Raw genomic sequence first — 24,842 nt, 5'->3', positions numbered from 1 at the left:
ATATCACATGGATCAAAGGACCCTTCACATGGCCATGGACTCATCTGTGGAGCTAACCCTTCAGTCCATTCTGCCAAATTATCCACATAATGTACAACACTGTACTAACTATTTTCTCCTTCAACAACCATCTCACTGGGGGTGAGATCTGTGTTGTGCAAAACTGATTGAACACTCATCTGCTGCATTGGTCTCATCATAAGTGTCAATCCTCCCATAGACTCACAAGATCTCATCCTGGGGTCCGGCTGACAATGTGTTCCCTAAAACCTAAACCGGGCAAGAGCAGGTGCTCAGGGTTTCCTAACGTTAGAGACAGAGAGCAGTATATGTTCTCTAGTGTTATTGCGATTAGGCAATCGTGTTGCACCCTTTATATGAGCAAAATCGATACGGGGTCTTTCTTGAGTGCTAATATCATAAGCAGAGTGATTAGCCTTTGAGTATTTAAGTATTTCACCCATGTTGTCTACACGCTTATGTATGGACTCTACTCTGCATCCTCCCAAACTTCTTTGTATTTGTCCTGAAACGTTATCATAATATCCTTCTCTCCTTACTTCTCTCTCATCTCTCCTACCCTCGCTTTGTGATAACTATTACTGGACACACTCTTGTGAAGCTATTACTTTCCCCTTCTGCCAAGGTGGTAGATTATCTTCAGTCCTTCTAAAATCCTTTCATCTTCTTTGGGATACTGGCCATCGTGCCATACTAACAGGCCTGTCTACATTGTCATTCCATCTCTCATCATCTGCATCTCTTCGCTGTGGAGTAGACATTCGCTCCATAACTACCCTTCCTGTTGTGCCTCTTTACTCTAACACATGTGATGTTGCTGATGAAAAATGTGACTGGTCATCACTGTCTCCTGGACCCTGCTCTTCACCCCATCCTCTTAGGGATAGGCTGGATCTAAATGCAGTGTAAACTGCGCTTTTAGTTGTCCTGAAAACTGAGCTTACTTGCTGTCTGGGAGTGCTCATATGTCTTGACTTTGACATCCGTGGGGTGACATAAGGGAGTCTGTTTGGAGATTGTGAAGGGGTCTCAACTTCAGGGTTCTCAAATCCCACTGCGGCTTCCTGTAGCTGTGTCAGTGGATAAATGCCAGGTACCATGGGAGAAGTACGCATAGGGTCATATGGGGGTAGGGAAGCGGACAGGTTACTAGGGTGTATCAACTTCTGAGGAGTCCTTAAACTGCTCACAAACGACTCGCCATAAAGTTAAGGTGGCTTCTCGCTTCTGCAATTTGACTTCGGCATATTTACTATTCATATACGTAACACTATGCTATAGTATTTAATCGTCAAATATCAAATATCAGGGATATGGGTGTTTCTGAGTGGCTTTCAACCACTCTACAGTATTTTTGTAATTTTCTGTGATCTTGTGGAAAGGTCTTTTGCATGTGCTCTAAGAAGTCTCCATAATTTTTTGCATTTTTAAAAACTTTTTTATAATTTACCCTTTATCTGTCTGGTCAGTATTAGTTATTCTTTAAAAAATGTACACTAATCTTCATAAACAAGAATATCAAGTCAACATCACTCTGTGGCCACATTTCCATTCACATGCACTCACGCATTCACCATTAAAAAATGAACACTTCAACTACTTCAAAATGGTAATCACCATTATTCTAACTTTAAATGGTCAATGCAGTCGGCAACTATTGGCCACTTCCCACCACGCTTAGAAAGGATAACCTTCAAACCATGTGTCTTATAGATCATAGAATGCCTTCTGGACAATAAGTCCAGGACGGTGATTCAAGTGTTAATATCGTGCTTGAACGTAACGTTTTGCCATATCCGCCTTCCCGCTATGTCAAATATTGGAACACATATTGGTAACCCAACCTCGAATTACCCGTATTGACCTCTTCTAAATTTATTTTGGTAAAAACATGTTAAAAGACTATGCAGCTCCTTAACTTAATATTGTGCAACACATGTACGCCATCTTGCATGCAATAACTTTTTATCTCTTAAATCCGTATATCTACATCTCTGTTTACCAATGCCAAAGAGACATGTCCTACTATGTATACAAAAACATGGAAAGAAGTCCGCATTGTCCTCACCTTAAAGACTGAAATCTCCGTGTTCAGAGTACACGGTGTCTGCTTAGCTCATCAAAGATGCGCAGTGATCTATGCAGCGGGGGTAGGCGGTGCTCCGGTGGCAGCAGTCGGTGAGGGCAAAAGGGACTCCTATGCTGGCTCACCAACTGTGGCAGGGTAACTTTAAAAATAAAGAAAAAGACAGACTCCGCCCTGCGAGGTAAAAAAACGCTATTTACAGTCGCAGCAGGGACAGTGACTGTCTTCACACAGGTAAACAGCCTGTTTCACTTTGGTGCTTCGCAGGCAGTTACTTTTATTAACAGTCAGACAAATCTTGTTACAGAAGATTAAGCAGTGACTTACTTAGTAGTTACATATTGGTTGTAGAAAAACATCAAATCATCTCTGACCCTAAACTTTAACCTAATTCTATACGCAGCCTTTATTGCAGTTCTAATAATGCTTAACAAGCTTAACTATTCTCTACTCTTGAATGCATGTGCATCTGCCTGTGTACTTTATCATTCTGCCCCAAGACCTTTTATTAGATTCTGTGTACCTTTGGCTAATTCAGTCTCCTGCTCTTGTTCTTCAATCACGTTCCTAATTTACTATGACAACAGAATACATGCCTGTGAGCTAAGGCTATAAATTCCTTCAAGCTTGCCAAACACAAGTTTTCCTTTAACTATGACCTTGCAGGCAGTGCAGTCTGTTTTCAAGTGAACTCTTCACCTCTCTCTCATCAGCACGAGATTTTAGGCCTGCACTGCTCTTTCACCATGCATAGCGGTCTGTCGCTCTCTGCTGTTGCGCCACTTCTTCATATTTAATATCTTCTATAACGTAGACATAGCTATCCAGTTTTGGGCTAGATCCACCAAGAGTGTGCGGGCATATAACTTTAATATTACAAGAACGTATCTTTTATCACAGTTTGTAAATATACCACATTGCCCCAATATCTATTAATGCTACTATGGGCGAGTCTTGCGCTTCATCCCTTATTAACCATGACTGCAGGCAGCCTACCATATCAGCTTGACAGTGTTGTCTTCTTGTATATTCTAAGTAATAAAACAAACCAAGACAGTCTACTTTTTACATATCTGTTGTGCACTACTGCATCCACATAATTTCTTGCTTGCTTTTGTTTAGGCCACTACTTTCTGTCTTTTCGTGGTGTTTTCTAAAATATATCTACTTAGTATCGTGTTGACACCATATGTTGATTGAGTCACATTCTCTGCATCACCACTTTAAATACCTCTTTAGTGATGATTTTTCTCCAGACCTTGCATTTTAGATAAAATATTTGATAACATAATCTTTTATATTACCTCTGAACACTCCATGTCGAAGTAACTATGCCTCCAAGTGGGAGGGATTTATGTCGCTCATTTGCCCCATAAATTGTGCAGGAGTAATAGATTTTGATCTGAAAGTGAGCTGCTCAGATATTCAGTGTTTTTACGTGCTCACGTCAGGTGTACAATACAGGGGAACAGGTCCTGTCAAGAACTGAGGTCAGGAACTAGAGAGTAAGAATATCCTTTGTCTATGGGGATGTAAGTCCTTCTAGGTGTCTGGAAGGTTCTAATTGTGCAATGATTGTACATAATCTGGCTAACGGTACCTTTATGGTTGTTTTGGGCTGAGGTTGGAAATGATTGGTCTACTTCTGGAACAGAATTAAGGTCTCTTCCACAAATTATCGGGGTGCCTACCAGATTTGTGAACTGGTTATTAAATATTTCCAAGACTTCAACCTGTAAAATATTTTCACCATACATATGGATTACTACCAATGGGTCTCAATCAAAGGGGGCGCCCTATAATCACATATGAGCCCTCCAGGTCAATGTGTTCGTCCGTTATCAAATATGGCAGCCCTGGCATAATCTACATCCTTATCTCCTTAGCATATGAGCAGTCTGAAGTGTGCGCTAGTTGACCCATGCATGTTTCCAGAGTCTCGCTCCCTCTTCCTTAGTAAAGTGTGTCTCCTGTAGTAAAGCAATGTCAACCTTGTGGTAACTTACTTTATATCTAGTGCCTTTTGTTTGGGATGCCCATTACACTAATATTCCATGGGAGAACTGCATATTGTGTTAATATACCACTCTTGTAGGATGTTCTAAACCATGGGTACTCACAAACATTTCCCCGGGGGCCACAAAGTATTGTCTGTAGCCTCCTGAGGGCCTCACTGATGCCAGCAGGGGAGGGTCGTGGTGGTGAAAGGTGGGCGTAGGGGGACGCAAAGCAGATGCATGATAGATATAAGTTGTCTAGAGAACATTCTTTGCTTCTTTACCTTTAGTTTAGTTAACCTGCAAATAAAGTATGTCTGTTTCACAGCTTCCTGAATGTTCATGCTCTGCCAAGCGAACAACAGCCCAGTGCTGCTGTTCACCAGGGGGCCACAATTAAAGGTCAGAAGGGTTGCATGCAGTATACCTGTTCTAAACAATGGATATTTTACAGTCATTAAGAACCACTGTCAGCTAGTATACATTAAGTATTGCTCCAATCTACTGGCATCATACTTTCATAACTACCCCAACCCCCCCCCCCCCCCCACCCTGACCTGACCAAAAACTACTCCAACGTAGAATTATCAATTCTCCAAACATATCAGATTGGATTACCAATGCATGTAATACGTGAGAAATGCATGGTGATTCATATGTCTGTTGTCCAATTGCCTCTCCCCTAATGTTTTGTGATGTAATGCAAACTCCATTCCTTCCATTACGCAGTTAGATCCTGTAACTTAGGCCTTTTTCAGGGGATTGGTATCTCTTGGATGTATTTCATATCTCAGTAGATCACCTCAAACCATGTCTCTAGGACTCGGTCATTGGTTTGGGATTGGTGCACAGGCATACATTTTAGCACCTTAAAAGGTCCCCCCAATGGCGCCTCAGAGGGACCAGTTCATATGATGTTATCTGCTGTCTTTGGCATTACCTAATGTGGTTCTGGTCTCCCAATCCCTGGTTCAACTTCATCTGATGCCGCCCTTAGTGTGATAATGTTTGAATTTGCCCCCAAGTTAGATGAATCCTGGGATCTCCACTCTTTGACCTTTGCCACTGCAGCAGTTCAACTTGGCAGCAACAGTTCACCTAGCCAGTATCTGTCTTAAATAGATTTAGCCCTTTGTGTGTCCCCTTCTGTTTTGTCTCTTGCATTGGATTTCCCACAGTGACTCCTGTTCTTTCTTGTCTTGAATGCCCATTTGGTCTGTCAGTCACAATTCACATTCAGCTCATTGAAGACGTGTGTGTTTCTTCCAGCTATCACTTTGAGTTTAGCAGGGAAGATTCACATTTATTTGATATCCATTGTTCTGAGTCTTCTATTGAGTTCATCATCATCAATAAACTGTATTCGGTTTTATACATAAAACCATAGAAGTCATACAAACATCAATAAAACCACTTCCAGGTTACGGAAAGACCATTAAAATACATCCCAAATCATCTAAATGGCTGCCTACCTGAAAATGACTGTTTGGTCTGGCCTGCTAATATGCAATCAGAATCTCTATAGTTTTGCAGTCTGGTGACCACCGGCCTTGTTCATTTTCTTAGAGGAGGCAGACCATGGACCTTCTCCACTGTGAAAATTGTGGATAAACCTTGTGGTGCAATGTGTTTTCAGAACCAGGCTATGGAGTACAGTTCTATGCTTGCCCTTCAACCTTTTCAGACAAGCTAATAATACATACTTGGTTTCCTATGGAGTAGCCTCAGAGTCCTGCTCCTTATATTGCAAACAGCGGAACCACTCCTGAAAGTCTGTCACTTTTATGTAATTCTTTCACCTTGGGTTCCATTGAGGTAACCCTGGAGTTAGTTTCTGCTTCTCATTCATCTTTATCTTTAATTTTATTGTCTCAGCTTGGAAATGCAAGCCATGCAATAACATGACGACATGCCAATTTTAAACTTCATAAAAATAACATAAACAACTTACTACATTATCGTTTATAAAAAGTAAAGCTGATTAACACAACGCTTGGTTCCTAAAACCTCAGCAATTACAAAATATAAAAATAAGAGGTGTTCTTCACAATACGGGCTTGTTAGTGGGACCCCCTAATAATAGTACTTTATACCAGGTAATGAACGGCCTCCCACTTTGAACATGGTGAACCATACTAAAACATATTACTCCTGGAAAAGCATCCTTGGTGTATGCCGTACCTGATATCCATAGAGCGCAGATTCCAATAGCAAATAAATAAGGTCCATTCCCTTATAGCTGTTAAATAAAATTAATTAGGCAAGTCCTCCTTGCTACCATTCAGCAGTGGACGAGAACGTTTACCTAAAGGGTCAGTGCAAGAAATTCATAAAGCTCAAGGTACTAATTGGAAGGGCATATTAACTGTTGGTCAAATGCCTGTAGTGGTACTACTATCTAGAGGTAACAATCTGACTAACTGGTGTTAAAACAACTACTTCTAGGAAAGCAATTCAGATCTGTACCATACCTGAGAAATCCTTAACGTGTAAGTGCCATTAATAAGCAAATAAATGCCTGCACCCTTACAACCAATTATAGAGCCCAAGTACGCCTTTGTAGCCATAAAGTGCTCATCAAAAATTACATGCAAAGTGCCAGTGCAAGGAATTCTGAAAGTGCAGATGTAGCTATAGGAAGATGTTATAGCTATAGTAACTGCTAGTTTAGTACCCTTGTTGATGTCACTGGTCGAATGTAGTGGTGTAGTGACCTTTCACTGTTTAATAAGCAGAGACCAAATTCATGATTTCATCAGAGTCCGTGCACGTGTATAAACCTAGGGCTTCCTTACAAAGTCAAGTGTTATGCTTAATAAAAAGAGGGTGAAGATAAGATAGTCTTTTGGCCGGCAGTGTAAATTGGCATAAAAGTATAATGTGCATGACAGAGCTCCCCGGCTCACAACTGCATGCAGCTGATGTGAGCCCTCCATTGGACCACTTGCTGGTAAACAGTTTCAGTGGCAAAGTTCCCTATGCAAAATCTGATGCAAATAGCTCTTTTTATTACTGGGTGAATACTATTTAGATATGGTTCAAATGCTGGGTAGGGTTTAAGGACTTGGAAACAAGAGTTAAGTTGTCCTTTGTAAGAAGGAATTTTTTGTCCTGCAACAACTTCTTCACCAGTTGCACACAACCTGTGGGCAGGCCCTCTGGGTTGGGCCTAATCTCCGAGCATCCTATGGAGCTTGACATGTCCGCTATATGCTTGTAACAAGGTAACTTTGATGATCTGTGCTTGACCAGCTATATGCTTGTACCAAGGTGACTTTGATGATCTGTGCTTGACCAACGCTCACACACAGTTTTCAAACAGTTGCTCAGCTCTGGCTTGGACTAGATTCATGCGCACTCTTTCTCTCTCGCCTCTCTCTTTGTCTGATGAGTTAGTGCTCTCATGGTGGCATGTAATCAGGCATAGTTTGTATGCAGCATGTTTGTATTATCAGGAAGGCCCACACATCACAACAGTGTGCACGTTTTTGGATTGTATCCTTGTATCTGAGTCACAGGATAAATTTGATCTATTTTGAATTAAGATTTTTGCCTTACTTAATGGCAAATGGTGGTTTTGTTGGGTGCTGATCACTAAATTAGATGAGGTGGCAAATTATATTTAAAAAGCCTTTTGAGTTCGACTTTCTGATGTAGAATATGTTATAACATAGCAGATGGTCATAATCTAAGCTCTTCGTTTTTTTTGGTGATCCCACTGTGTAAATGTTGCCCTTCTCATTACATCTGTTGTAAATATTTCAAACGTATTTGAACCTGATTAAAAAAATAAACTAGAAAAACATTTATCTGAATAGAATAGCACGTCAGTAAATTTGGCAGTTTTTGGGTGTTTATAGTGTCTAAATCTGAGGCCAAAATTAGGACAGATCACACAAATCCAACATTCATTTATTTAAAACCATACATATGTTAAGAACTTTTTCTTTCTAGTGATTGTCAGAGCACTGGTGTCATCTAGAAGGGAGATTTATTTTTTCATAACATAATTTTATTGTTGACAGCCTGTTTATGGGAGGTGTTTTCCCCTATGGGGTGGTGTGTTTACCCCATTGCTGTTCGTTGGTTGGTGGTGTTTGCCATCTAATTATTTCCCTAGGTAGGGGGATGGGGTTTGTTATGGATTTTCTTGCAAGTATTTTCTGTTCTGTTGTATGTTTACTTGCATAATGAATTTTCTGTTAATGTATGCAATGGTATTTTGGTGTTATCTTGATTTTATGCATTTGTATCTTTATGCTTTGTTTTTGTAAGGAAGGGAGATGTGTTATAACCTGTTGTGTTGTGTGCATCTTCCTTATTACTATTCTGTCCCTTGCTGCTCAGCCATGAGTGATGTCACTTAGAATGTTGGGTGTGAGGGACTGGGGAGTTGGCAGTTGGAAGAGATGGGGCTGAGCAGCAGGGAGGCTGCTCCTGGTGGGGCTCTCATGGGGACTTAACAGAGGCTCTACAAGAGATCTAATGAGCTTTTATATGACCTTTATAACTTGTTGAATAAACCTACGACTTGTTCTAAGCGGCCTGTCTACGAGACCTCTTTCATTATTACACAGCCGGTATAGGTCTGATGCCCCCAGGGACACCAGTGATACATATACATGTACACAGGTAGTGATCTCAACATTTCCATTAATATTGTAGTATTTTTTATAAAGTAAATGTCTTGCTAAACAACTTTTTATAAAAAGAAAAACTAGTGCCACATATCTGAAGAAACGAATACATCTTATACGTGAGAGTCTAAGCCATTCACAGTAAGGGCAAACATCTGTATCGTTTGAGTCCTGACCTATTACAGTAATTTTAGCTAATCTTCAAAAGCAGGGACGGGTGGAGCAGGTTCCAAGTACAACCGTCCATAATCTGCCCACCATTTCCAAATTATAAAATGTTTCTGAGGATATTCCCTCGCCTTAAATACCGGGATTTCCAGGCTCATAGCAAACTCCAATCCCTTCTTCCACACCGCCACTAGTGGCGGGGATTCATCGTTGCATGCCCTAGCGATATCTCTATTTGCCAAAGTAAGGCCAAGGAATAACAGGTGATGTTTATATCTATTACCACCAAGGCCCTCAGTGATGTGTAATATAACTAGTCTTGGAGAAAGCGGGATATCCCACCCCAGAACCTCTGACAAACATGTAGTCACTCCTCTCCAAAACCTCAGCAGTGCCGTACACTCCGACACCGTGTGTAGCAAGGTACCTTCCTCTATCCCACATCGCAGGCAGTGTGGCGATGTGATCAGGCCGGCACGCACCAGTCTTTGGCTAGTGTAGTAGGCCCGATGTAAATATTTGAATTGGATGAGACGCCGGCGGGTTACAATCGCCACGTGGAGAATTCAATGCCTCCACCCAATCATCCTCATCCAAGGGGCCCAGGTCCTGCTGCCACGCCTCTCTAGTTTTATGCAATGTTGTAGGTGTATTATTAATGAGTGTCCGGTAGATTTTAGTTATTTTATGATCTCCCAACTCGCCCATAAAAACCTTTGCCTCTATGGGGTTAAAGTTGGGTATGCCTGTTTGTTGTAGTAGACACGGGGAGAAGGCATGTCGAATTTGGAGACATCTATAGAATTTTGTGCGGGGCATAGTGTATTCGGTCTGGAGCTCTTGGAAGGACTTGAGGTTCCGACCATGCATAACTGTCCCCACCGTGTCGATTCCGACAGATTCCCAACACCGAAAGCCAGACGGTTTATTATATAGGCAATATTTATTTGTAGAAGCCTAATTTTTTGACAGATAACCATGTATACAAACAAGCATCTTGTTAAACTAAAGTAGCTTCTGCTGACATAAGCCTGAATAGACGAGTGCTGCCTTTAGCTCCTAGACTCACAGTTTTTATTTTGCGACCTGAAGGTTTATTTTATTGCTAGCCATTTGTCATGTGGTAACCTTTGTAAAGCATTTGAGATACCAGCCATCCATGTATATGTAGAAGATAGTTACCAAGAGAGGTTTTCTTGATAGCCTCTTATCAAGGCTGAATTTGCTTGTAGCTCCATGGGCAGGTTAGGTGTTAGTCGTGTAACATAGCATGGTTGGTTTTTGCTCATTTTCTTTTTTTTTATTTTCTTGTTGAGAATGTTTTGGTTGCTGACTTCTTCCCAGTGTTTATTTTATTGGTCGTCTCTTGTCAAAGTAGGTTTAGAAGTTTCTTTCACGTTTGACTTAGCTGACTGCTCTTCCAGAGATTAGTTTTGATAGTAATGTTTTACCGCAAATAGTACTGATTTCTTCTTCAGATGTGCTTAAGTCATTCTATCTTTTGGGAAGAAACTGAATCCGATTATTATACTCGAGATGATAGTGAGGGATGTGTTTAAAGGACGAATTATGGTAGTATGATCAGACACATGCACTTCACAGATGCCTTTATGGTCTGCTTGAGCAGTTGTGAGTTGGCAGCCTTTCAGGACATGCATTGAAGCTGTGCTCACAGAAGTGTGTGTCAATGATTTTCAAGGAGTGCTTTGTAGAAATGTCCTTTTAGGTGTGTAGATTTATGAATTGAGCTTTAGGGAATTGTGCTGGAGAGATTAAGGGAGTAAATTGGGCTTGTAGATCAGTGAAGTGTTCATTGTAGATGGTTTCAGAGTATGTGTGTTGGAGCGGCTTTTAGAATTATGGTGATTTTGAAAGACATCTGGGCTGTGCAATTGAAACGGGCAGGTGGGAAATAGTTGACAGAGGGAGGAAGAAGTCTTACATAGGTATTAATATATGTAGAATAGTGTGAGAGTGATCTGTTTATTTGCACTGTATTTATTCTTTTTTTCCCCTCTTACTGCAGGTAAGCTTGTTTCCATGCCAATGAACCCAAAGTGGCTGAGACCAGCACCTCCTAAACTTGACCCTCGAATAGATACCCTCTGCTTCCAGCAAGTGGAGCTGGATTACTATGTTGGTGAGTGTATTCTACCTCCTATAGAAGGTGAAAGAGGAAAAAAAGTCGAGATTTCTAGGATACTTTGATGTTCTCCTTTCTTCCTACTCAAGTGTGTCTGGCTAACCAAAGGAAAACAACCAACGTTCCTGGGCCACGAAGATGAATTACAGGAGTCCAATAGGGGCTAGAAATGCTCTGCTTTAGAAATACTAAAATAACTAGTAGGTTTTTTCCCGTATGCTCCTCCTCACTTGTACAGCTGTTGTGGAGAGGAAAAATGTGGCATGTAAAGGTTCATGGACAACCTTTCTTCTCTATTGAACAACAATAGAAAGGTTTTCAGACTTCATAGGAGCCTTGAATTTGCTGTGAACTCGACTAACAATGTAATTCATCTATGCGCCAGACCACTTCTGACTCAGACTTGTCGTGAAGTCCTGCGCTCCGAGAGACTGGGGACGATGGGGAGAACTGACCTTAAGTGGCTGTTGCAAGACGTTCGTACGCTGCTCTATTAGCAGCCCCTGCGGTGGCGTTCCCCTTTCCAGGTCCATACACATGTAGGGGTCCGCCACCACCAGACCAAGTTCGACCACTCGTATTACCTGAACACTCTGACTTCATTGTAGTCCTTGGTCTTCTTGTTTACTTGCTCTTTCTTCTTCTAGCTGTTAACGATTCTTTATCCGTCTACATGGAGGGGTCCATCAATGCCAGGCTCATGTTTTGCTAACCGTTTTCGATTAGCTTCCCGGTTCAGCTGCGTTTCTGGTTTCTTGTTTCTTTTCAGGGCGACAGATGCTTCACATTCCGAAGTGTAGGTTGGGGGTGTTGGGGGGAGAGGGAGGGCGGGCAGACCGTTGTCTCCCGATGGTTTGTTATTTTTGGCCGCCTACGGGCCGCTGTTTTTTGTTTTAATTGGCATCCATCACTGTACACGCGCCACAGCTTATGACACGGCGATTCGCATATCACGTGCACTGTATCCCAATGCTCCGGCAGGGGGTGGCCTCCCCTGGGACCCAGGTATAGTTGTATTAGCGCTCCACACACAATACCCACCTATATGATGTCCACTCTACATAGACCCCTCCACATTATATCGTAGAATGTTAATGGCCTACTAGACCATATCAAGCGAACAGCAGTTCTCCGCAGCACCCAACGTCACGCTCCCGACATCCTCTTTTTACAGGAAACGCACCTCTTAGGCACCCAGTGCGCTTTTCTTGCACGCTATGGGTTCAACAGGGTCTGGCACTCGGGCTTTACTCGGGGCTCCTGGGGGGTGGCCGTAAGGGTCTCCCCTTTAGTTTGTCCCGGGTTGAGGGGCACCCTCTTAATCTTGTATCTCTCTACGTTTCCCACGCCACCATGCCCGATGCACTCCGGCGACTCATGCTCCTGCTCTCCACCCTTCCCCAGGGCCTGACGGCCATCGGAGGAGACTTTAATTCTGTTTTGCACCCCTTCCATGACGCGACAGGTGTTCCCTCTGCACCCCGCCTTGCCTCTGCTAAGCGCCTTTCTGATTGGTCCTCCGCCCTGGGTCTCTGTGACGTGTGGAGGGTGTGGAATCCCCGCAGACAGCAGTACACCCACACTTCTGCGGCCCACCACATTCACTTTCGTATTGACCTGCTTCTGATGCCTGCCCTTGATTGCTCATTGGTATCCGGGGCCACTATTCTGCCTAGGGGCATCTCGGATCACTCCCCTGTCTCCCTCCGGCTTGGGAACGCCCCCGCTGGTGTTCGTACGACTTGGAGAATGAATGCCTGTTTTTTGCAGGATGAGGATTTTGTTGAATCACTTGGCCGATAACTGAAGAACTACTTCGTGCTCAACACAGGGTCGGTCTCTTCGCCGGGTACTCTGTGGGAGACCGGTAAGGCCACCATACGGGGGGTGGCCAGGGGCTTGGTGCACGCGAAGCGCACGGCTCAGGTCGCCCACCTTGCAGCGTTGGAGGCTCAAGCTGCCCAGCTGGAGTCGACTCAGTGGTCTGCTGGGGGTAATGATTCCGCCCGGCAGCTCGCACTGCTTCAGGAAGAAATCTGCCAAGTCTCCCTGGAGGCCACTAAAATGCTGTGGCGCTCTTCGGTGGCCCGATTACATGGCTGGGGAGATAAAAACGGCAAATTGCTCCATAACCTCATTTCCTATCCCAAGGCAGCTCGCATCATTCCCGAGGTCCGCGACGGGAACGGCGCCCACCATTGCACCTCCCGGGCTATCGCCCAAGACTTTGCAGAGTACTATGCCAATCTCTATACGGCCCGTCCCCCAGAGGCCTCACTAACTGCATTGTTGGCGGAGACGGGGACCCACCTGCAGTGTTTTCCCCAAACGATTTCGGAGACACTGGATCTCCCCATTACTGCGGATGACGTTCACGAGGCCATCTCTCACCTACACTCCGGTAAGACGCCAGGACCGGACGGTTACCCGCAAGAATTCTATGCGACTTATCTCGAGTTGCTGGTCCCGAACTTGGTAGAACTGTTTCGCCACGTGGTAGACAAAGGGTCCTTTCCCCCCAAAACGGACGTGGCCACTATTGTGGTGCTTCTGAAGACACAGCCCCCCTTCATTGACTGTGCGGACTATCGCCCTATTTCCCTCATTAACACCGAGGTGAAAATCTTCGCTACAGTTTTAGTCCAACGCCTCCGCCCTCTCACGTGATTTGGTCCACTTGGATCAATGCTGCTTCATGCCTGCCCGGGGTACGCGGCACTGTATTCGCCGCCTCCAACTCGCACTTGCGCATCGCCACCATCTCACTCCGTATTTGGCTCTGCTTTTAATCGATTTTGTGAAAGCCTTTGATACGGTGGATTGGGCCTATTTAGATGAGGTGCTGGAGGGGATGGGGTTCGGCTTGCCTTTCTGGCGCCTCACTCACGTTCTATACTCCTGCCCTAAAGCGAGGGTCCTGGTCAACGGTGTACTGTCGGAAGCATTTCCAAAGGGGCACTCGCCAGGGTTGTCCGCTCTCACCACTCTTATTTACGCTGGCGATGGAGCCCCTGGCCTCCCTTATTCGCCAAGATTCCAACATCCGGGGCTGGACGTGGGACCTACTGCGGGTTGATAAGATCGCCCTATACGCTGATGACGTCCTCCTCTTTCTGGCGGACCCAGAGACCTCAGGCCCGTGCTGTTTGGAGGTTCTCTTTGCTTTCGAACGGGTCTCGGGCCTTCGTCTCAACCCAGCGAAGTCCACCCTGGTTCCACTCCACCCGTCCCGTGCCTGTTTTGACTGGCAGACAACCATCCCCTTGCGCAGGCAATCCTTCAAGTACCTGGGGATTTGGTTTGCCCTGCTCCCAGAGCTTGAGTGGGCCTTGAACATCATACCCCTAATCACCAGGGCCAGGGCGGACCTTAGGAAATGGCAATCTCTTCCTCTCAACCTCCTTGGCAGAAGTGCCCTTTTCAAAAGAATGGTCCTTCCCCGGTTCTTGTACATTCTGCAGAATATTTTCTTTCACCTCCCGTCGACCTGGTTTCGCGAGTTTGGTGTTTTTACCCGTTTTTTATGGGGAGCGGGAGATCGCGGATGTCCCTGGCACATTGCCGCATACCTCCTTACCACGGAGGTATGGGAGTCACCAACCTTCATCTCTATTACCTTGCCACGAAATGTATGGTGGTCCATGACTGGTTCACGGGTGGCGTGGAACTTCAGGCAATGGACTTCCCGTGGCTTCAGGCTTACTTGTATGGAACCCCCGTGCCGCGAGACCTGCCCCGCGTCACTCGGTCGGTCCTCCTGGCTTGGCGCACTACCTTGCGCCACACGAGGTGGGATCGGAAACTTACGAGGCAGACCCCCCTGTGGTGTGGCACATGGCTGCAGGAGACCTCATCCCTCCGGGACTTACATCGGTGGGATCACATAGGGATCTCGCTTCTTGGGGATGTTTGGGTGGGGGACCATATCAGAACTTTTGCAGACCTGCAACAGCGCTACTCTCTCCACCCCTCCCAGTTTTACAAATATCTGCAACTTAGGCATGCCCTGGGGGTGCACCTATCCTCTCCCACCTCCCTTCCAGAGTTTAGTCCCCTTGAGGCCCAGGTGATGATGGGGAATCTGGGTAGGAGCGGGGTCTCTCAGTTTTACCGCTTCCTCGTGAACAATACCCCTGCAACCTTAGACGCGCTGCGAGCCCGTTGGGAGGGTTGGCTCGGCCCCCTGGATGAGGCGAATTGGAGGGACGCCCTCATGGCCCCATAGACCCTGACAACCTCATCCAAGCTGCGTTTAGTCCAACTTTACTATTTACACTGGGCTTATCTCACCCCAGAGCGCCTATACAAAGCCCAACTGCGCCCTTCCCCGACCTGCGTGCGTTGCAACCATGCCCCCGCGGATTTCTATCATATGGTGTGGCAGTGCCCTGCCCATGCTCCATTCTGGGCGGGTGTGGAATTGGAGCTCTCACAGACCCTAGGATGGACCATTCCCCACGACCCTTAGCGCCTGATTGCTAGGCGTGTTCGATGGCCTGGACGGCTCTCTGGCTGACAAGCGTTTCCTCAGGACAGCGGTGGCAGTGGCGAAGCGAGATATAGCGGCGCTGTGGTCCCGGGCCAAGCCCCCCACTGTGCGGAGGTGGAGACGGGGGGTGGACTGGTGTGGGACTCTGGAGAAGCCCCTCTTTGAAGCCCGGGGCTGCCCCGAACCTTTCCGAAGGGTATGGGGCAAATGGTTCAACCTGCTATCTTGAGGAATGGATATGTGTCCTCTGTCTTTTGGGTTAACCCTGTATATGATTTTACCCTGCAAATTGATTTGCCGATACTTGTCGCTCTGCATGTGAATGTACAGTATATTATGCTCGATTTTGATGCCAATATGAGTTTGTGGTTTGGAAAATTCAATAAATTTGATTATCAAAAAAACAATTCAATTCATGTTTTATTTAAGTGACACGTTCAGCTGGGAGACTTGAAATATGTTCAAGTGCTGCTTGTGAGTGAGCGACATGCCTTTGGTTGAGCCATGTGGCTTTCAGTCAAGCTCAAACAAACTTCCTGCATTGTTAATTTCTTCTATTTCTCCTCATTCATATGGTTCTTCAGCTCACTGTGTTCCTTTCTAACTCCAAGATGCCTCATGGGATGAACATTGGGCATATACATATTCAGTCATTTTTATTAATGGTTTCATCATTGACCACACCAAATGTCATGAGCTACATTTTGGTAGTATTCATTGTGCAGTTGATACACCATCTATGTTCGGCAGCCCAGTGAATTAACCCTCTATCGCTGTGGAATCATCAAACAATCGCATCAAGCATTATCAAGTACTTCATTAAGATATCGAAAGGCAGGATATAAGGGAAGGGAGAAGGAAATGGAGGAGAAGCCAGGAAAACGTTGTATCCTAAGGAGTGGGGGGATGCAGAGGAGAGGTAGAGAATATAGACCACCATTTCCTAAAATCAGTTCTCTATATAATCTTTTCATGCCCCATTAGAGTGACTATTAGAGAGAGAAAGCCGGTAGCTTTTTAACTTCAGGTGTCTGTAGAAGCTCAAACCAACATTCCGCTGAAGGGTCAGTCATTCGATTTCAGTCCGTTCAAGTAATATTTTGCAGCGTCAGGTCGAGTGTAAACAAAATGCTTGTTCTGTCAGACTTTCAGGTTTAGTAGGGGAACACACTGCCGCTGCGAAGCTGCAACTCACAAATCTTTACTTATCTCTGCCTTTTCTTGCCACTTCCGTTGTGTTGAGGTGCCACAGTCTGGGGAAAGATAAGGTCTTTGTACCCTCCCTGTGTAGGCAATCTTTCATTGAAACTGCTTTTCACAATTTGGAATCTCTGACGTTAGTCACTAAGAATTGGCATGATGGTCCCACCTTCCAAATTCGCAGTTCCCTTGTCTGACCTAGATGAAGTTGGAATGGTTTGTATGTAGTCTCTCCTTCATCTCTGCCGGAGATGGACAAATGGTCCTTAAAAAAGGAATGCATGAGTTCAAGTAACACTACCTTTGGGTAGCCCTTGACACAGGTTGCAACTGCATACCATTCATTTTCCCAAACCTTGATGTTCTTGTCCAGGATAGACAACACCAATGTCACTGAATCTCCTCACTCCCCATCTGTTCCTCCACTCCCCTTTATCTGTTCACTCCCCATCTGTTCCTCCACTCCCCTTTATCTGTTCACTCCCCATCTGTTCCTCCACTTCCCTTGTTTTAAACCCTTTGTTGGTATGGCTTGTTACCAACAATTCTAGTGCCAGTCAACACATTTCACCATAGCCACTAGCTTATTCCCTAATGCAGCAATTGTATTTTCCACATTCTCCAAATTTTTAAATATGGACACCCATCATCACCATCACCATCATCATCATCTTCTGAGTCCTGGCTACATCACTCGCTCTTAAAGCCTCCTTCGTTATAGCGTATCATTGATCTTTGTTGTGTGGGCTGAAAAGTTCTACTGCCATTACTGCAGATACTCCTGCACTTCACTGTTATGAAGCGGCTAAGCCTATCAGCAGTCCTGTTGTAAAATGCTGCCTCTCCAGGGGTTTCCACCCAGCCGTGCCCATTCTGCTCACAAGTCGCAAGGGGGCTACAGTTCAAGCTGGCTCTGGTGTAGCTGGTACACTCTTCCGTCCAGGAGGCACACACTTCAATCCAGGAGGCACACTCTTCAATCCAGGAGGCACTCACACCAGATCATATGCATCGTGGCCTGATGCCTTCTCTCTCACCTCTCTCAGAGCAATCCGACTGCTCACTATTATCACTTTATTGCTCTCCTGACTCCTCGTTCTCTGCCTTAAAAGCACCTCTACAGTGTTGGATTTGTTTTCAACCCACTCCAGTATTTCCCAGCTCCACAACCATTCCTTAATTCCTCCTTTGCATCCACGATAGCTGCCAGACGCCAATACTCTGGCCCATCCAACAGTATTGGAAGAGCATGTCCACCATGCTAACCTCTATAATTGTCCTGCCCCACTTTATAAATACAAAATCAGGTTCTCCATGATCTTTACAAGATGCAACTTTTTTGTTCAACTAAAGTTATTAAAACACTTAAATCCCTAAAATTAAACGAAAGAAATGAGGATGATGAAAGGTTTTTAAATACAAATGTTATAAATTATCTCAAAGAATACCTTGGAAAAATCTTTGGGTATTCCAGTTTATAAGTCACAGCTTTGCTTGCTGGATGTTCGGCTGCAGCATTTCATTTGCATGCCAGACAGGGATCTGTCTACCGTATTCACTTCACCTAACCTAACCTGACCTGTGAATTCTGCGGTTCTTGTGGGCTTTCTCAGGCACTCTACAAGTTTCAGTTTGGCAGATGCCTTCAACACCTTGCTGGACCGAATCTGTAATTGTTTGAACCAGACCAGTGCACTTGGTTAGAGCTAATATTGCTAGCAGAGCTATAGGAAATCTTCTTCCTAAAGACTTAGAGCACAATCAGTTGTGTGTGCGTTGTCTGTCAACTCTGTTAATAGCAAGTTTCTTCAATGCGCTGCCCTGATTTTCATGTTTGCAGGGGCATATGTCATAACAGGCATATGAAAGACACTTGCTCAGTCACTGGTTGTTGTTTGACATTGGAGTCCATTGTCACAATGTATGTTTAAAGATGGCCGATGAGCTAAGATTATTTTTTTTACAATCTTTATTAGGATTTTACAGATCGTACAGCAAAGCTCGGTGGTGCAATTTACATAAGTAATTGCCAACAAATAATCAATAATGCACTTAATAGTCTGGATCCCCAGTCACTAAACATTCCCCTTTCCCCATACAAGTCAATACATCATCATAGGTTTAGTAGCAGAGGGTAATATGTCTGTGTAATCTAGAGAAGAATGGTGGATAATGTGTCTTATTTACTGGGCCGTGCAGGACAGTTCGTGAAGCAGCAGAGGGTCCTCTGGGTCAGTGAGGGCTCAGTGTGACCCGTCGGGGGTGCAGGTTCTGTGACCCCTCTGGATAGGCCGGGAGGGTGTCAGCGTCCGGTGTGATAAAGCTGTCTACCATCACTTCCCAGGCCCTTGCTGTCTCGAATGTGCCTTTTCCTGGTTTAGCTTCTCTTAGAAGCAATCTCCCTTCACAGCTCTCCCATTTTTCCATTTCCCTTCTCCACATAGTTATTCGGGACCCTCCCGGTGATTTCCAATGCCACTCGATTTTGCGCTTAGCCAAGATATATGGCAAGTATTGAAATTTGCTTGTAACTTTAGTATTAGGTGTAGGCCGATGAGCTACGGTTGTTGTGGATTATTACAGAATGAAGTTGTCCAATTACATGAGTCAACATTCCTCTCTTCTCCTAACGTCTAGTAGAGGGCTCTGCCCGCAACAATAATGCCCGCCGCATTTGTCAGCTGAGTATAAATTGTATCTTTGTTTGAAGCCTAAATATCCGTGACAACGGCCTCACTGTTAATAATGGAGCTTCACCTATTAAGAATGGTGAGCATTCTAGGTGTTAAAGACAAAATCATTAAATGATGACGAAACCCATAGGTTATGGGACACTAGAAACTAAACAAAAGGTTTTTAGTTCTATGTAGTGAAGCTTGACCGTGCAGATATGTTTTTTGTAATTTGAAGAGGACAAGGATCATATTAGCTGTGCAACATTTTCTTTCTTCACCTTGCATCTGATTCTTTCAGTGCCACCTTCACTTTAATTCTGTTTTAAACTAAAAATATGCCCTGACTGATGAAGCACTGATGGCTCTTATCACAGAAGCTGTTAGGGAGAGACTAAGCCCCACCCAAAAGATCTCCCACTTCAGTAGCAGTTGTCGCCTGCCTCAAAGCCTGTTCTAGCTGCCATCTTCTTAAAAGAAAAAAAGGTCTCAGCTTAACATAGACACTGGGTTATCACACAGCTGCACCAAATTTATTCACGACTAAACACAGACATGAACCTGAAGCAAAGACAGGCATGTCTTTCTCTGACTCCTCTTTTTAATTTTTAAGAACTTTCCAGCCTAGTTAGCCTCCAGGCAACGTTCCCAATCTTGGCGGTATGGACAAATTAAATGGTGACATTTTAACCTAAAACATGCTGACCATTTAACATCTTGAGTTCGGCAAAGAACAATATTCTATATCCTGCACTTGGCCTTCACAACAACTTTGTTTAAGAAATCTTCTTATAAAAGGCTCAGCCAGCTTCCGTTGTAGTTGGCCTTCATTATTTTTTGTGAGATCATAGATACCTTAATTAGAGGGCCATTCAAGCAGCATGTTTAGGCAGCATCTCTCGTTGACATCTGGCACCTATGCCTTTTATTGCGCCAAGATTACCATGATTGGTGTTGGATTCATGTGAGTTCAGGCAGGTGATTCCCAGGTTTAAGGCATCTGTCCCCTGCCTTTGACACAGGCTACCAGCTCCTGGTGTGTGGCATTACAAGAAAGGCAAAAAGGATTTGGTTAGACCTTCACTGAAAAACTGGACTTGGTAAGTGAAGGGCTGCCCAAAACGTTTAATTAGGTAATTTGCCATAAAGTGTCTCCAAGGCACTTCCCTGTCCCGCTTTCATCAATGTTCATATGCCAGAAGTGACTGGGATCATTCAGAGTCGCTGACTGGAGTTTCAGAGGTACACCAGCAACATCCCACTGGTAGTGCAGATGGAGAGGAAACTCTCACATTCACAACAGATTAGTGGACATTTCTACTCATATATGTTTTTTGCCGCAAACGCGTCACAATTAAGTTGTGGTTGATAGATTCTGAAATTCAATAATCTCCACGAATCCGGTGGCCTGAATTGTTGGTAACTCACCTGCAACCAAACCATCAGGGACATAATTAAGGATTTTATTGGATAGCGATCTCATCTATGAAAAACCAAATGATTGAATGGTGAATTCTGATAACTCTCTAGTTTATGCCAGCAAACAACGCGATATCACATAAAAGGTTCAGAATAGTAAGGGAGATTGTCTTGTCCAGGTTAGATTATGTAAACTGTTGTGCTGCAGAGCTAACATTGTGGATTTTTGCACCACAGAAGAAGGTACAAAACGAGGCCATAAGACCCTCAGGATAAGCTCAAACTTCATGTAGCCAAGTGCACTGGTTAGTAAGCGGATTCAGGTTAGTTTTTGTCTCTTGCCTTTAAGCTATAATGGGGCCGGGACCACTTTTAAATCCTGTGAAATACCAGCCATCCTAATATCTGGGATTAAGTACCCTACACCAGCTCTTGGTGTCCAAATAAAGTAAAGTTAGATATTTCCAAGGCAAATGCTTGTAATTCTGAGTAGTAAGAGGTTACAGTAATGTTCCCATGATGCTTTGTGAAAATATATCCGCTCCGATTCAGAATAAAACTGAAGAGAATACTTCCTACAAACTTTCAATAAGTTAGATATTGAAGTTGTTCTGTATCATAGAAGTTGTATATTGTGTCTGCTTGCCATCTTTTATTCTCCTACCTTTGTGCTCTGAAATGGTCCATATGGGAATATTTAGCTCTTTCAACAAAACTGACCCAACAGAACACACAAAGATGGAGGTGGTAGACCATTTCACCTGATCCCCTGTAGAATGGAAAATCAATAGGAAAAGGCAAGTTAGAGCAATTATTTAGTGACACACTGAACCTTCTGTACGTCAATCCTTGCCTGAGCTAATCCCTGACCCATGGCACAGTAAATTTTTGGTCACAGGCATAGGCCAACCAAATGAAAGTTCAAGATGCGCCCTCTGACTATGATCCTCTATTCTTGAAACGCAGGGCACACTCACTCTGGTTGACTGAAGCCTTCTATCAGTTGGCAAACATAATATTCCATTTGAGAGCAAACCACAGTCTGTATATTGTGAACACACGTGTGATACTGAGTAATTTGAGGTTTTGTTTGCTTTGGACATATGTACATGTGCTGTAGCGGTACCAGGGCCTAGAAATATGCATTTCGTATAAAAGGATATTTTATGGACCAAATTCATATACACATGGGTTTTCTCATGCTTCTGTCTCAAATGCATTTTGGCCAGTATCACAGTTATGACAGTAAGCCATTTACAAAGTATATCCTGGTTTCTTTTCTTTTACTTTCTTCTTCTTTTCTCTTGTAGGCACCCATGTCTCAGGGATGCCTGGAGCCACCCAGGGACCCGTTCCCATTGTCCGAATGTTTGGAATCACTGCGGAAGGAAACAGTGTCTGCTGCCACGTCCACGGCTTTGCACCATACTTTTATGTGCCTGCGCAGACCGGTGAGCAAAGATGAGAGGTTATGGGATAAAGTGCACCAATGGGGAGAGGGTATGGGACAAAGTGCACCAATCACGTGCCTGCGCAAACCCATGAGGCAGATGGAAAATATGTGCGTGCAAAGACTGTTATGACCCTCAATGTGTGCTATTCAGTCTGTGACAGAGCATGAAGAGTTGACTGTATGTTTAAACAGACTGCTAGCTACCATGTTGAACGGGTCGACATTGTGCCCTCCTGTTCTGTTTAGAGTCTAGCTAGCCTATCTGATCTCAAAGGCTAGATCAGATAGGCATGGGCGAGAAATGGTAAGACTGACGATTTTTGTACAAAGATAGTCCTAGTAGAAAAGCCTAATCTCTGCTTGCACTTGTCAAAGACAGAATTACCTTTAGCATACTCTGCCTTACATTAAGATGGCTGGAAGGTTCTGTTCTACACACCTGCAAGTCAAAATCAACAGATACTAGATTCATCTCCAATGTAACAATCCCAACCTCCTAATGGCTAAAACATTCTGCAGGTCCGGAGGCGACAGGTGTTTTTCTGTGAATGGTCCACACAATGTATGCAATTTGTACAGGTTTCTCTCAAACAGGACAAAATGCCCCAAATTACCCTGTCCTGATTCTCGATAACACCCATTTCTGCTTTAATGCTTACTTTTGCAAGCACTTAGAAGTAATTCAGGTATGCAGTGTGGATGATACAAATTATGTCAATACATAAACTTTCCCCCCATTGAGGATTTTAACAGCATATGGTCACTGATTGATATTTAGCTATCACGTAGTGGTTAAATTCTGGAAAACTGATCAATATTGTGTACATTGAAGTTAATAACACTGGAGAAGGACACCTACCCATAAATGGCCCCAGTGACATCAATAAACGTAAACCCACATTCTGAACTTGTCATAGGAAGAGATTCTCACTTGTTCATGGAGTGAGAGGATGTCCCATTCATGAGGCTGCTGCGTCCACTGCAAGATCCACTCCCTATAAACTTGACCGAATATGCCTCACAGTGCATTGTGGTTTAGTCTATTGATGATTTAAATGTTCAGTGGTATAATGGATGTACTTAAGAACGACCTAACACACATGTTTTGCTTTCCCAGGCTTTAAGGAGGAGCACCTGAGTGACTTCAAGAAAGAGCTGAACAATGCAGTCATCAAGGACATGAGATCCAACAAGGAGAGCATCTCCCAGGCAGTTCTGGCTGTCGATATCTGCATGAAAGAGAGTGAGTATCTCAGAAGTGGGGAGTAAATCTTGAGCTTGGTACTATTATCCCAGAAGGTGGTAGTGAAATATCCAAATGTCTTGGCCCTGCGTAACTTGCATTCCTGGCCCTCTGTAGTCATAAAAGGAAAGAATGGTGGGGAAGAGGGAGTGAAATGGTATGAGTTTATGAGGATAGAGAAAGAAAAACAAAACCCTTCAGGAACTCCATTGCCATGACCATAGTCATAGAGTCCCTCTGTAGCCACAGTTAAAAATTAGAGAAAGAGGACCGAGGGGAGAGGATGTGAGAAAAGTAAGAGTTAAGTCCTGACCCATGTAGGCACATCTGGCATTAAGGAAATAAGTTTCCTTCAGCCAGTTTCCCACGTAGCTATTGGATGGAGGGAGTCAATACATTTACTTGTATTGAATATACTCTGCCTCTATGAGGTAATTGGTGTATTTTCCTCCTTACCCTCAACTCCCAACATACTATTTGTTAGACGTGGCTTTATTGGCGGGTTTACCCCCAGGCTTTTTGGACTTCTGTTTTTTACCTTGTTTTTTGTTGGTTTTAAGACTTTCAGCACTTTACCACTGCTATTCAGTGCTAAAGTGCATATGCTCTCCATGTAAACTGTGTTTATGGATTGGTGTTTCCATGATGGGCATATTTGATTTACTAATAAGTCCCTAGTAAGCTGCACAGGTGTGACTAGGGCCTGTAAATCAAATGCTATTAGTGGGCCTGCAGCCCTGGTTGTTCCACTCACAGAAGTAGCCTTTCAAAGGTGTCTCAGACCTGCCACTGCAGTAAAGTAAAGTAAGAACTTTTAAAGTGCATGAATGCTGAGGCGTCTTGGCGCTGATGGGGCAAGAAGGTATGGAAGGTCAGGAGGGTATGGTCATTAATTGCGAGGGAAGAGCCAGGTTTTAATCGGCCTCCTGAAGTGAGATCTAGAAGAAAGTAGCCTGATGTTTAAGGAGAGTTAGTTCCAGAGCCTCGATGCCAGAAAAGAGAGGCATCTCCCTCCCCACCTGGTTCTTCTAACTCTGGGCACAGAGAGCAAAGCTTTGTTAGCCGATCTTAACGTCCGGTGAGTTGCATGCCATTGGAAAAGTTTTTGGAATCGTTAGGTGCCCCTCCGTGCATGGCTTTATGGACAAGGCAAAGAGCCTTGAACTTGATTTGCGGCTCAACTGGGAGCCAGTGTAAGTTTCTGATGGCATCCAAGATGTGACCGATTTTTGAAATGTTGAGAAGGGTGCCCGCAGCCACGTTCTGCAGTGACTGAAGTTTGGACAACTGATAGAAATATACTGTAAAGTAAAA

The 24,842-nt window shown here is 44.2% G+C and overlaps 1 protein-coding gene across 2 annotated transcripts in view; it reads left to right on the top strand.

Moving 5' to 3' along the window:
• Positions 1-24,842, top strand: part of POLD1 (DNA polymerase delta 1, catalytic subunit) — a 509,877-nt gene that overhangs the window by 33,024 nt on the left and 452,011 nt on the right. For both annotated transcript variants that reach the window (XM_085616214.1, XM_085616215.1), the window contains exons 3-5: positions 10,936-11,049; positions 22,143-22,283; positions 23,403-23,528. In XM_085616214.1, coding sequence (XP_085472340.1) covers positions 10,936-11,049; positions 22,143-22,283; positions 23,403-23,528 — 381 coding nt within the window. The remainder of the gene's footprint in view (positions 1-10,935; positions 11,050-22,142; positions 22,284-23,402; positions 23,529-24,842) is intronic.

Source organism: Triturus cristatus, chromosome 7 (genome assembly GCF_964204655.1).
Source record: "Triturus cristatus chromosome 7, aTriCri1.1, whole genome shotgun sequence".
In the NCBI taxonomy this organism is placed as follows: domain Eukaryota; kingdom Metazoa; phylum Chordata; class Amphibia; order Caudata; family Salamandridae; genus Triturus; species Triturus cristatus.
Note: the sequence above shows the minus strand (reverse complement) of the source record. Positions and strands in the feature narration are given on the sequence as shown.